The sequence below is a fragment of the Agrilus planipennis genome, unplaced genomic scaffold (assembly GCF_000699045.2).
Source record: "Agrilus planipennis isolate EAB-ADULT unplaced genomic scaffold, Apla_2.0 scaffold145, whole genome shotgun sequence".
Taxonomy (NCBI): domain Eukaryota; kingdom Metazoa; phylum Arthropoda; class Insecta; order Coleoptera; family Buprestidae; genus Agrilus; species Agrilus planipennis.
The window spans coordinates 770,178-784,039 of record NW_020440372.1 but is presented as its reverse complement, the minus strand read 5'-3'; the positions used below and the strand labels follow the sequence as shown (position 1 = coordinate 784,039).

Genomic DNA, 13,862 nt, shown 5'->3' with positions numbered 1-13,862 from the left:
TTATTATTTTTATTAAAAATTAAATTTAAACATCTACTAGTGGTAGTTATTTGTGATACTTATTATAAGAAGTAAGAATGAAACTAAGAATACTATAGAACAGGAAAATAGACACAGGGATGGGAAATAAGAAGGAAGAATGGTATAGAAAAAGGAAACATTAGAATAAGTGATGGAAGTTTATAAAATTTAAATATAGAGAAAAGAAACAAAGTAGTGCTCCAATAAATAATATCTGCAAATAAATTGCATTAGCATGTTATAATACAATAATTAATGCTCATTAGAACAAATCCGCCCAAAATATCTATTAACTTGATATGAATAAGGAAATACCTGCAATAGTATAGGTCTACTATATTGTTTTCTGGTGATATGCGGACTGCAATGTGCTTGATGGGAGTAACAATCCAACAGTTCTAAAACATGTTTAAATAAAACTATGGTTTTCATACACTAATTTGTCAATTTACTTTCTAATCTTAAAAGCTCTTTTTCTACTGGTCTACAAAAAAAGCAGTTATCTCCTTCCAATGCTATACTATTCAGTAGAATAAAATAAATCCCTCTAACCTCGATCAGTTGAGTACCGTTCGTATTGAATGCATTTATAAATCTTCCAAAAGAGTTTGAATCAACACTAAAAATTTTAAAAATACAGAGAAGTTTACTATTTTACTTACAGTGTTTCAGTAATGTTCCAAAATAAGACTCTTTGTCTACAGTAAAACTAACATAAGATAAAAAATTTCTATTAAAAAGTTGCACATTCCTAAAACACATGCAAATTAAAAGTACAATTTTAAAAAAAATATAAGTAGGTACTTTCTACACAAATATGTTAGTCAATGTCTATTTCAGTGTATAAATTCTATATCTATCAATCTTAAAGTAATAACTGAAAATTATTCACTTTAGTATCACAGCAAAACACAAGTTTAATTGAAAAGCAAGCCTTTATTAAAGTAGTATACCTAATGCATTTTAATAAAAGTTAAAAGCCATACCTGTGATGAAATCCAATGTCATGATTTCCTACAGTTGTATACACTTTTGTCCCTTCAGGTACAGCAAACAGTTTATGAAATCGTCTTCTGAAATCTTCAAACTGCTCAATATTGGAATATTCTCCTTCATCTGTTAAATCTCCTAAGAAAAAAACAATTTCTGGTTTATGGAGATTAACAGCAGTCTGAAAGGCTCTATACATTTCCCAGTCTCTAAGAACTCTGTCTATCCAAACAGTCCTTTTGGGTCCCATCATATGGGTGTCTGTTAAAATCATAAATTTAAGAGGAGCCGTTGTGTTGTTAGTTGAGCTTGTAAATTTTATTTGTGGCCAATCACATTGCGATAAAACTAAATAATAATGTATGAATTCGCAATATAAGATAGTTAACACGTAACATGTAATAATCTTAACAAAAAATAACCGTTTTATTTTCATTTTTAATAATTTCTGTTTATTAAACCACAGTTAATAAATTCATAATCCACAACACCAACACTTTTAATCTCACAATTTTACTTCTGCAAACTACACGTTCTGCATACGTCCAAAAAGTTAGAACCCCAGGATTTTCTTTTTTAATTTTTATTATTTTAAGTAATTCTAATCATTTGTTCGTAATTGTTGGTCAGAAATAATCGTTTGTTCGTCTTTCGTTTATTAATAAAAAATTAGACAAATTTTCACACTCATCTTAGACCCCTTGTAGAAAATGTAACTGTTTTTGCTTTAAATTGTTCAGCTGATATTCAGTATCGTTTGTTCGACGATCATTTACGTTTGTTTGATTGTAAATAATGTTAATTAATGTTAATTCATAGTGTAATTACAATTTTTTTAATGTTTTTATTGAATTTTTCATTGATGTTACTAACACGCGTGCGCGAGTAGAAACTATAGATTCACGTAATAGGTTAGAAATGGTTAGAAATTTTAAATCTGTAATCTGTGATTCTCGATTGACGTTGAGGAGCTTTGAAGTTTGAGGTTATACGTCTGATGGCGTTTACCATAGACGGTTACGCATTACTCATTGACATGCTGGTTTAATAGAAATATTAAAAAAAATTGTAATTAAACAACATTTACATCGAACAAACGATATTGAATATTAATTGATCAATTTAAAGCAAAAAACTTATTTTTTTTACAAGGAGGGAGCTAAGTTGAGAATGAAAATTTGTTTAATTTTTTATAAATAAATGAAAGAATACACGATTATTTCTTACCAACAATTACGAAAAACGGTTAGAGCTACTTAAAATAATAAAAATTAAAGAAAAAGTTTTTTTGGGGGGGCTAACTTTTCGGACCTGTTCTGCATGCCCATAAGTACTCCACAACAAATCTCCATGGTGTTCATGTTAGTAAAACAAAACATGAACAAAATGCGGTAGATCTAATTCAATCTAAATCCATATCTAATCATTATCTAATCATCTAATTAGTCTATGACCTAATTTGTATAAATTTACATATTCCATAGATTTAAGCACACCACTTTTCATTCGCTCTTCCCATTAGCTGCGCAGAGAGTAGGCAAGTTGTAGGATTTGAAATGTAGATCATGGATATACGTTTAAATAGTCTAGGCGTTTAAAGAAACACAGGCAAGGGCAAATTGTATGTAAATTGTGGCGCCATAAATAAAAATGGCAGTAATTTACCGAAACTGCCACCTGCCAGACGTAGATCATGATTTCAAACTTATTAGTTTTTGTCAGCACGCTAAAGACGATTTTGATAATTCATTGATCAAACTGAAATTGTGACAGTATATCGCCATCTTCTGACATTTGCTGTTAACTATATTTCAATTGTTTGAAAATTATTTACCAGGCCTTACAAAGGCATCTACTTGTTAAACTGAATCTAATTGTAAGATGCAGTTTGTCTTTTCATTTATTCTGGATATCTTTAACAACTCTTTTCTCTGTTTGATAATTTTCAAAAATACGGCAAAGAAAATGAAAATTGTACTTTTTTTCAGATTTTATTTAATATTGTCAAAATATAATATGAAAAACATATAGAAAACCATTCTAATCACTCATTCACAATGGTCCTTGAACATTCTAGAATATTATCACTTATTTTAAATGGATGTTTACTGACCGATGGGTAATTCGCAAAGCAATACAACCACCAAACTGGAGAAATTTCGAATATTCTAGGATATTCCAAATGAAAACGTGTATAATTTAAGTGTATTTATATTATAACATACAACATGAAAAAGCAACATTTATAAATTCTGCAATTCAATTAAATATACAAGCAGCTAAATATACAAAAATCATAAAAATAGTACTAAAATAGCCCTTTTTAATACAAAAGAACATAGCATCGTAATACCTATCTTTATTATGTGTTTAATAATCAACTTGTAATTATACATATTTGTATTTCATTTCTCTTTTGTGTCTATAATATTTATAAACACACCACATAATTATTGCCGAACTTCCAACGATGTAAATGTTTATTACGGTGGATTCAACAGGCATCATGCATTTTGAAAAAGCATAGTTTTCGGGACTTACAACAAACTGAAATCATATCCAGAAAATATTTAAGTGATAGTATTTGATTATTGTATCCAATAGCTAAATAATATATTTACTAATAGCAAATTTGGTGTCAATAAAGGCTATTAGCAGTTGTTTTTCTAATAAGTGACTTATAAATCTGCTGTAAGGCTGTTCATACTTTGGAAGTAGTGAATTTTATTAAATTAATCATAAAAATGGCAAAAAAAAACGAAAGAGCAGGCCTAAAAGAAAATATGCATTTATTTTGTATGTGCATATAAGTGTACTGCTAATTTATATGCATAAAACTAAAAGCATAAAATAAACAAACTTACTAAACCATAACTTGGATTATTTTTGTTTCTCCAACTAAAACTTGGAAAAGTAATTTCAATGCCATCATTTGTAGGTAAAGGTCTTGTACATCCATGATGAGTATGACCAGAAAGAACAAGTCTTGGTTTAATTTGCTTAATAAGTTGATAAGTTGCTTCTTTACTAAGGCAGTCCCATTTTTCTTTAAAAACTCTATTTTTAAGGGGTACTGGTGCTTCATCAGGCTCATTACATGCTTTATCAGAGTGGCGGTAAAGAGGAAAATGCTGAAATAGTTAGATACTACAAATTTATTTCAACAATAGAACAATATTTTTTAAAAACGAATATTATTTCAAAAGTTACAATACCTGCATAAGTATTGGCTTGCTATATTTTTCTCTTTTAATATTTGGTGGGCATACATTAGAATCATTGTAACATTTTAAAAGCTCTACCAAAAAAAAGTTAATTATATGGCATGAATTAATTGGTTAAAAAATAGATTTACTCTCTATTTTGAGTAGTTCTCTTTCAACTGTCTGACAAAAAGAGCAACCATCACCTTCTAGTGCCATACTATTTATCATAAGGAAATGATTTCCTCTTTCTGTTATCAACTGAACACCACTTGCATTAAATGCTTTAATGAATCTCTCATTTTTGTAAGGAGTAACACTGCAATTGACAACGACAACCTCAGTTTCCTCAAAATATATTAATAAGTATCCTTTCATTTACTTCTCCATTTCGTGCAACCAGTAATTTTTTAAATATAGTCGAACATAATGTAATTATGTATGTTATAAAAGAAGTATTTTCATTAATATACCTGTAGTGGAAACCGATATCATGATTTCCTGCAACAACATACACTTTTGTATGCTTTGACATTGGGAATAATTTATAAAACCTTTTAGCATGATAATCAAATTCTTCAGGACTACAGAAGTAGCCCTCATCAGTTAAATCTCCTAGAACAAATACCAATTCAGGTGCATGGAGATATAGTGCAGCTTTATAGGTCATATACATTTGCCATTCACGACGAAGTTTATCAAACCAATGTCCATTTCTGAATCCAAGTAAATGGGTATCTGTAAATACCATGAATTTAACTGGCTGCACATTCTTTTTGGAGGAAGTTGGATTTACATATTCAAGAGATGGCCATTCACACTACAAAAAGTGTTATTAGTGTAAAATATTGTTTTGTGATTATTTTTCTTACTTGAAAAAGAACAACATAGTAATTGAACCACTCACAATAAATAAAGAGAAGTACAGAACATATTGCAAATTTTAAGAAAAAATAATTTTTCATTTTAGTACTATATTGACGCTGATCCTTTAAAAAGAATTTTTTTAATATCTATGTTCATCTTATAATTACAATCGTTTCTGTCTCCATAACACTATTTTACAACAGTAGTTTAAAACATGAACATAATACTCATTTTGTAAACATTTCTACAGGTTAAGTACATAAATAGTTAAAAGTAGTTTTCCATAGATTATAGTCATCACTTCATATTTTTTAAAGAAATGGCTAAATGCTCGACACCGGAATTAATTAAGAAGAAAGTCCGTCGTACTCTTTGAATAACCGACTTAATGCAGTAATGTGACGTAACTATTACTATTTTAATGTTTTTTTTTTTCAGGGTGACGGTCAGAAATGATTAACTAATGTTGTATATGTGACTTTTCGGTTTATTTAACCATCATCAGATTGAAATTAACAAACATAAAAGTATAATTCTATTGGAATTAGGTGTTTTAAAAAGATTTTGGAAGTTATTTTACTACTAATACTATAATTGGTCACTTGGTCCAAAATTTCGGGTTACTTATTACATCTTTGATAGGGCTGTTTTTGTTATACTTGCGTTTTTTAGACTACAATTATTATATACACATTTTTTATGTATTGTCTTATTTGGCCGATGTATGTCTGATTGCAGTCCGTGCTGTTTATTTTATATATTACGTTTCAATTAACTGTTTTTGGTATTGGCGTTTTAGATTAATGAGTTGAGATTTATTTTAAGTGTTTAATAGCTCTTTGTGCGTTATGTAGTAAGTATTTTTGATATTTTATGGTTATTTTAGGGATGTATGCCAATAATATATAATTATTTTGGCTGTGTTTGGCTTGCATATGATGAATTGTAAATTTGGTGGATACTGTTTTTAATAATAGGTTTATAATTTTTTTTTAGATAACTATTTTTGTTTAGTAATAACTATATGGCCAATATAATTAGTTTAATGTATAGCGCAAGACGTAAGAGCGTCACCAAATTGTGCTACTTCGTACACTGCGCAGTAAATCAGTACGCATCCGGTAAGCTCGTAGGCAAGAGTTTTACATTTTGTGGTTGACATCTCAAAATACCGAGAACCGCATTATATTGATGCGCGGTTGCTCAACTCGTTTTCTGACCTTTATTAATGACGATGCTTTTAAGAGTCATTTGTTTCGGATTAAGATTTTGCTCCCACATCTAAACTTCCTCTTGACTTTTACATATTAACACTGATCGTAAAAATAAGCTGCTATTGCAGTGGCGTAATGATACGTTCTGGGGTCCTCGCGTGTCTACCCTTTCCTCTACCTTCCAATCTCGGTCTACATCTAAATGTGTATAGGAATATTATGGTACAAAATTAGTTAAAATTAAGACTTTTATTCCTATTTTAAATGTTGACGTTTGTTATATATATTTAACAAAATATTCCATTAATGTAACAAGCGTTACTAAGCCTTTGTTCGACTGCGTTGTCGCTACATATGCTTCTTTACTGAATTCAAAGAAGTTAACGTTACTTCCGGTGAAATCGGGAATAAAAGAAACTAACTTTGTATTACAAAATCTTCTTTTATATTACTTGTACTCCAAATTTCAAATTTTTGTCTCAAAAAATAAGATTTATGTTGAGGTTGAGTCACATTCCGTTGCCACTTGGTGCACCTATATACCTTCTAAAAGTGGACGATAACGCCTTTTTATGAGCGCTGGAGTTCTAAAGGGGGGCGATAAATGCCCTAGAGTTTAGAGGTTTAGACTGTAGATTGGAGGGGAATTAGACTGAACTTTAGATTTGTGCATTATAGTAGCTGCTACAATGGCTTTGGAGATCGTAAGTTCTCACAAGTTTTTGTGATCAATATGATTACTGCACTGAGTTGCTCACTACAAATTCCATCACATTAAATAATCGATTTCTGTCGGTCATGTTATATTTTGATCATTTAGATATAAAAGGGAGTAGAGTTTCTCTTATTATCCAAGTCTGTAATCTGTATTCGTATTTGTGAATACGTCAACACAGTGCGGAATATATTGACTACGAATTTATTGAAAATGTCACAAAACCATCTTCGCCTTTGTGAATTCTTTGTCAAAGAACATATTCTAGACTAGTTAAAGTCACTGACTAATCCTGATATTATTTCCCCATGAGCTCTTTTTAGAATTTTAAGGTGTTTAATTAATTGATACTTTGTATTATTAAGCCCCTTAGGTTTTTTAGATTAGGGTGTTTTTTACCAGAGAATATGAGTTTCTAATACTTATGTAAGGTAAAGAAGTGTGAACATCTTTTGTAAGCATCCTGGATCCAAAATACTGGAAGAGATCCTGTAATTCCATTTAAGAACTGGTGATAATTTGAAGTTCTGGGAATATTTCATTGTGAAGTTTTGACTGTTGTTCTTGGATACACTTGGTGGACGATATTTATTAGTCAAATTCATATAATCTGGGACCACTTCTTATTGAATTGTTACTACCCTATCGGGAAGTCCTCGTTTATCAAGTAAAGAAAGTCAGTATGAAATCCTCAAGACGATTCCAACTTTAGATGGGCATTGTTTTACGTTCAGAGGTTGTTTATAAATTTTGTAAGTTGAGTAAATTTCTTCCAGTTCTTAATTTGTTTTTGTATAGAACATCGAGCTCTCATTTTAAATCAGTCCAGGAATACGTGTCTAAGTCTTTCCTGGAGCAATTCTTTTTGTTTCTTTGCCTTAGCAAGGTGGGGCGCGAGCTTTTGTATTTTTGAGCTATTGAGTAATATCCATTTTATATACATAACAAATTAACGAATACCATCAGTCAGAAGTGTATTTAATTAAAACCTTTTTTGTGAAGAATGTATTGCTACGAAATATGTGATGGATACAGAAGGAGAATTATACCTCGTTTAGTTTCTGTAGGGATGTGACTTTCAGTTTGACCGGCGTAAAGTAGAAAAGAACAGCACTAGGCCAGAAAAGAAAGGAGACAACTCTCGGCCAAACTCTTAACCGGTGAGGAGCGTATAATCCGTATAGTACTGCACGGAAAAATTGACCATTTTATCCACTACAATTGCATTGCTCAAATGTACTGTTATTGGTACCATTTGGTACTGAAAATATCAACGAGATGTTTATTTATATTTGAAGACATATTAAAGGCTTTAACGCTTGTTTTCTACTCGCACTACTATTCATGATTGAACAAAATTTTTGGTAGGTACTGTATGAAAAAGTATGTTTAATGAACAAGAGTCGAGAGTATAATGAGCTTTTTTCTCCCTACCTACGATTTTGTCAGCGCGCATCCAAGATATTGGAAGGGGCACATCGCTAGAGAAAGTAAATGAAGTACATATATCTTTTATTAAAACATCTTATATTCATGGATTATGAAGTAAAATAGAAAATAACTGATGTGTTGTTTCTTGTAGGTAATGTGGCAATTGCAAACTATCTACATGTATTAAAAGAAGTTCAGTATTGCTTGATTTTTATTAAAACTGCATAAGAATTGTGTAAAACAATATGTGGAACTGCGACATTTGCAAGTATTATGCAAATATTATTACAAACAACAACGTTTAGTTAAAAAAGCAAATATGCATTGTGTATGTATAATATATATATAAACAGTTCTAGGTAAGGTTTAATATGTACAAATTATTTTACATCATCGACTTATAAATTAATCAACAATTAAACTTAACATGATACAAAAGTCTTTAACGTGCACTTATCAAGCTACTTTATACTTTGCGTGATTGTTTATGACATTATTTAGTATTTGGCACATCTATGTACCTTTATATCGTATCGTATCGAAATGTTGTTTTATTATTGGAGATTAACAGATAACAACAGTGATAGATTCGGGTTTTTCGGTTGTAGTTTTTGAAGATTCCAAGCAACTAATGATCGTACGTTCGCCTACGTATTTTAGGTATAAGTAGTTAGTATTATCGTGATTTTATTATATGCAACTGTGGTAAGTAGTCCAATTTTGTTTTAGTTTGCGAATGCATTGGTTCTTCATTGTAACTAAAGAAGTGAGAAACCCAACTAAACGGGTGTGTTAAGAATGATAACAAATTTAAATAAATAAAAGGGTGCCGACTATTTCTTTTTACAATTTGTCAACGTTTTTTTAAATAAACTGCATGCTGCTTCATCAGAGATATATTACTTTGTATGTTTAGAAAACACGGGTCATTTCTGTACTGATTTTGATTGTTCTTCATCTTATTATAGAATATTCAGGTTTACCGAAAACTCAGATTTCTAAATAAATACCGTTTTACAATTGCAACAATTTTCTCAAGTTTTTAGCGACCTCTTATTAATTGTCATGCTTTACATGCAGAATAGGGATTAATAAAGTGGAGGAGTCTAAACTTTTATAGTATTCAATGTTGCTTCGATGCTCTACGCCATTCGTATATAAATATAAGGAAATTGATAAAATATCGTAATAGAAGCAGTGCATCAATTCGCTCTTTAGCAGCTTCTTTGGTTTGGTCAGATATTTATTGAGGCAGCCTATGGTGCGTTGATGAAATCTAATAAGATATCGAAATCTCGATGCGCCTCTTTGATAAAATTTGTTTGGCAATTGTTTATTTTAGGGGTCACACCTCCAATTTTTTTGAAGCATTAGTGTATTGTACTGCTCAATGTGCTGATCAAGAATATATGTATACGCTTAGCGCATAGTTTCCGAAAATTGAAAAAAAAGTAAGTAAAACAATCGAAATTTAGTTCGTGTTGTCTTTTCCTACCGTAATCTCATAATTCTAAGCAGCGAAATAACAGAACTGTGCAGTAAGTTAGCTTGGATTAAGTTAGTTTTACAGCAATCTGAACCCAAATAAAAAAATACAACGTGTAATTATACAATACGCTACTGAAGTGAAACTTCTTCAAACATACCGGGATAGGGGTTAAGGAATTAGTGTCAGTGGCGTTGTTTCGACTGTAGAGTGTAGGCACTAAGGTGCTTCAAACAAAATTTTTAATTTTTTTTTAACTCTTACCCCCTCAAATGTTTCTATTTGATGTAAAAAAATCCTCGCTTAACATGAGCCCTATAGCTCAAAACTAAGGGGTCGCTATTTTTATTTTATTTTCCAATTTAACCTTTCAAAAAGTATCTACTAATTATCTCATTTTATTCAATTCTGTAAGAGGAGAAGAAAATACAAACATTTTCATAGAAAATCATGCACTGTATGCTACACTACATATACGCATCCTAATTTTATTCAATTATTAAAATATTCACTGAATTAAATCGTTCTAGATATACTATATTTGACCAGTAATTGTCTTCAAGAAGCCTAAAAATGCTAAGAGCCAAAATGTGTATGAGTTTTTGTAATATAGAATTAGGAATAACATATAATTTAAGTTTGAGTTTTGACATTCTACAGCTTGAAATAAATTTATGTTCACATTCTTACTTCTCTCATTATGTTTTATGTTATGATACATTATTAATTTTTTAAAATTCAAACTTAAAGAATGTATTTTTAATCTATTTTAAAATTCATAGATATTTATAGACTAGAAAAAATCACAATAAGTACCATTTGTAAATTATTGATTGATATTAACAAAACCCTTATTCAGGGACATGGACATAATGCGATTAGCGTAACTAGCCACTGTGACAAAGTTAAAAATACGTTTATTTATCTATCATGATTTTCGTTCTGTTTACTGAGCAAACAATGAAAAGCGTGATGTACCGTATGTTTTAATTCCGTCATACATTTCTGTACCATAACTTATCTTTGCGGATTGCTTCAATAACATCCCCTTACTGGTTTGACGAAAATGCTTAGGATCATAAGGTTACGGTAGGAGAATAAAAATTCACATAGACCTATTAGAAATACGTAACATTTTACGAGATACATACTTCCGTAATCTTATGATTCTAAGTATGTCCGTCAAAACAGTGAGGATGCAACTGAACCGAAAAGAGTGCCGCAATGAGGTATGGTACCGAGATGTATAAAGGAAGTAAAATATTCGTACTGTACATGCTATCATAAAAAACTCAAATAGTGAGAATACAGATGGAGATGTTTAACCAACGTTTCGAGAACAGGTGTGGTTTCTACCATCGGGGAACGTAGCGAGCGCACAAAGTCCTTTAATTCTATCGGCGTTCTCGCCCAAGAATGAGAAACAACAACAAATCTTTAACCTTTTCAGGATCTTGTTTATCGACAATACGTAATGTTGCCAAAGGTTTCGTCAGCTGTGTAACGAAAGCCAGTCAAGTAGCTTTAAAATTAATTTATAATTTTTAATCAGAAATTAAAAATAACCATCTACCGCCATTACAAAACGGTATTATACATTAATTTTTTAGTATTTACCATCCAAAACCAGAGAAGTATTCAACTTACTTCCATAAGTACCTACAGGATTAAATTACTGCTTAGCATTTGGAAGAACACCGGTTAGATTCTGTGTGCATCTGCCCTGGTGCGTGCTTTTTCGTGGTTTTCCTGGAGCTTTCTACCATCCCGCTTTACACCACAGTGTAGGTCGGAGGGCTTGCTCATCTAGCAGCACTGTCTACCGGGAATGAAACGTCCTGTCCAGCTTATGATCGACTTTTTGTATCAAAACCGAATGCTATTCGTAACAGTACAGCACATAATATTTGTGAAAGCCTACCAGGAGGTTCAAGGAAGGTCTTGAGTAAAATGAAAATTCGAAGGGTTTAGAAGACAAATAAAATGAAAATAAAGAACAATTAAACAAAAAAAAAAGTCAGGGCAATCGACGAAAAACTGCCCGAAACGGAACATAAGCTTAAGGAAACAGATTAAGTGGAGAAGTTAGAAGAAAAGTTCCTAAAATTGACAACCAACCTTTGAAAAAGGGGGATAGCATGATCGATTAACATGAAGGAGGAGCATGCCCTTCTGTCAAATGTTTAGTTATCTACCTAAGTTCGACAGAAAGGCATCATAAGCCACTTTCTTAAAACAATTCAAGGTAGCCACAAAGACAAGAAAATTCTGCTACGCTTGCATTCACCTTACGTGCTAGTGCTGGAGAAATTTCAAATACAATTAATACCTACCACTGGAGGAATTACTGGACCACCAATAGCTAGTAAACGGGTAGGAAATGAGATAAAGTAAGACACTCATGACAACCGTTTATCATGTGTAAATAAAAAACCCGCGTCAAAAGATAGGAGAAAGCTTCTAAGAATTTAAGGCAGATATCGCACGATTGGTTCGCCACACTTATCAAAATACGTTTGATGATACCTTAGAAAAGATGACTATCAATTTACTCATGGTTGAACTGAGCGACTCCGATTGGACAGACCAAAGACTCTTGCCGACACATTAGCTCGAGCGTTGGAATATACTGTTGTCAAATAGAGGCAAGGTATGGGTGCTAAACGAAAAGCCAGATGGATTGAATGATAATAAGCTTGAAGAGATTATGTGACGAGTAGTAAGTAACTTCAGGAAATTGGAACATGTAAGAAGCGTCTGTAAGTGAGAAGAAAGTGCTTAAGAACCCTGATCTAGTCAGGGTCTACGCGGAGGGGCAAACGTCGATATCGGAACAGCAACCTCCAGGTTTAGTTGCACCAACGAAAACGACTGATAGATCATACTGTAAGCCTTTCTCTGATGGGACTTATAAATAGATAGCAGTATAGTGGAGCAAACAGAACAATAATAAAATCTAAAATTATGACTAACCCTAGAGAGGGAGGGGTAGGACTAGTTCATGGCGAAAGTTAGATATATCAATCTCAATATTAGGCAAAACGTTTTTTTCACACTGTGTACTAGCTGCAGAAATAGGAGACACCGTAATGTGAACATTGTGTGAGCTTTTAGAGAAAAATGTTGACACTGAAAGAGGGAAGGCAATCCAACTAAGAAACGTCAAATAAGAGCATTACTCCGATAAGAGCGTATTTGTTTGAACTTGAAAACGGTAAGAAAGGGCGAACTAATTTAGAGATTTACGAGATAAACTGGTGGAGTACAACGGACTGCAGAGATTACTATTGACCATGAAGAATGAGGCCGAGAAAATTATACGTGATATGGGGATGCGGTAAGAGAATCATCAACTAGCATAAAAGAGTCGAGAAAAAGGATTGGTCAGCACTTTTTCGTGTGGACAGTTACCACAGTTACCAGTTGAATAAGATGACGAAGAAGGTTAGCTGACCCTTGCCGGGAATTGACGATACTACTGATGCACTTGCTGNCTATTGATAACGATATTTAAATAATGTTTTATATAACTTTCTCAATAATTTTATGTATTTTTCATTAGTTTTACCTTTGAATATTGTTTAAGAATGACTATATGAAAATTTACATGCCTAGAAATGTATAAAAATTGGCATATTTTTTAACTTTGAACCCCTATAACTTTTTATGGGGGTGAGACCGCCACGAACTTTTTATGGTACAGTGGTGGGGGAGACCTCCCCTTTCGATCCCCTCCATCCCCACCCCCTTCGGGGGTGGGGGCCATCGTCTAGACATTTACTTATTTTTTTTTAAAAAACTAAAAGCTGGGGGCCTCATTCAGCTTTGCCGCCCCGGCCCTCTGACGGGCTTAGTCAGCCACTGTAAATACAACTTAACAATTAGTGATGTTATTAACTATTTATACTATTTAGGATTTTGTCTGCATTGTGTTG

At 32.1% G+C, this 13,862-nt stretch overlaps 2 protein-coding genes across 5 annotated transcripts in view; both read right to left on the bottom strand.

Moving 5' to 3' along the window:
- LOC108736977 (metallophosphoesterase 1) overlaps positions 1-1,933 on the bottom strand; it is a 4,514-nt gene extending 2,581 nt beyond the window's left edge. The window contains exons 1-3 of one of the 2 annotated variants that reach the window (XM_018469613.2): positions 1,209-1,933; positions 1,008-1,149; positions 337-419 (exon numbers count right to left, since the gene is read on the bottom strand). In XM_018469613.2, coding sequence (XP_018325115.1) covers positions 337-419; positions 1,008-1,029 — 105 coding nt within the window. In that variant the 5' untranslated portion in view covers positions 1,030-1,149; positions 1,209-1,933. Of the gene's footprint in view, positions 1-336; positions 420-473; positions 641-1,007 lie in introns of both variants that reach the window. The other variant, XM_018469612.2, reaches the window with a different exon arrangement.
- Positions 1,934-3,354: 1,421 nt separating this feature from the next.
- On the bottom strand, positions 3,355-5,359 carry LOC108736976 (metallophosphoesterase 1). 3 transcript variants are annotated; one of them, XM_018469611.1, is made up of 7 exons: positions 5,087-5,137; positions 5,011-5,034; positions 4,688-4,952; positions 4,367-4,533; positions 4,227-4,309; positions 3,876-4,142; positions 3,355-3,558 (listed from the first exon to the last, which is right to left on the bottom strand). In XM_018469611.1, the coding sequence occupies exons 3-7, from the start codon at positions 4,888-4,890 to the stop codon at positions 3,400-3,402; spliced, it is 879 nt and encodes a 292-aa protein (XP_018325113.1). In that variant the 5' UTR covers positions 4,891-4,952; positions 5,011-5,034; positions 5,087-5,137; the 3' UTR covers positions 3,355-3,399. The 3 variants fall into 3 exon arrangements, with proteins under 3 accessions (XP_018325113.1, XP_018325112.1, XP_018325111.1); XM_018469610.2 differs by lacking the exon at positions 5,011-5,034 and having other exon boundaries at positions 5,122-5,359; XM_018469609.2 differs by having other exon boundaries at positions 4,688-5,034; positions 5,087-5,358.
- Positions 5,360-13,862: the final 8,503 nt, after the last annotated feature.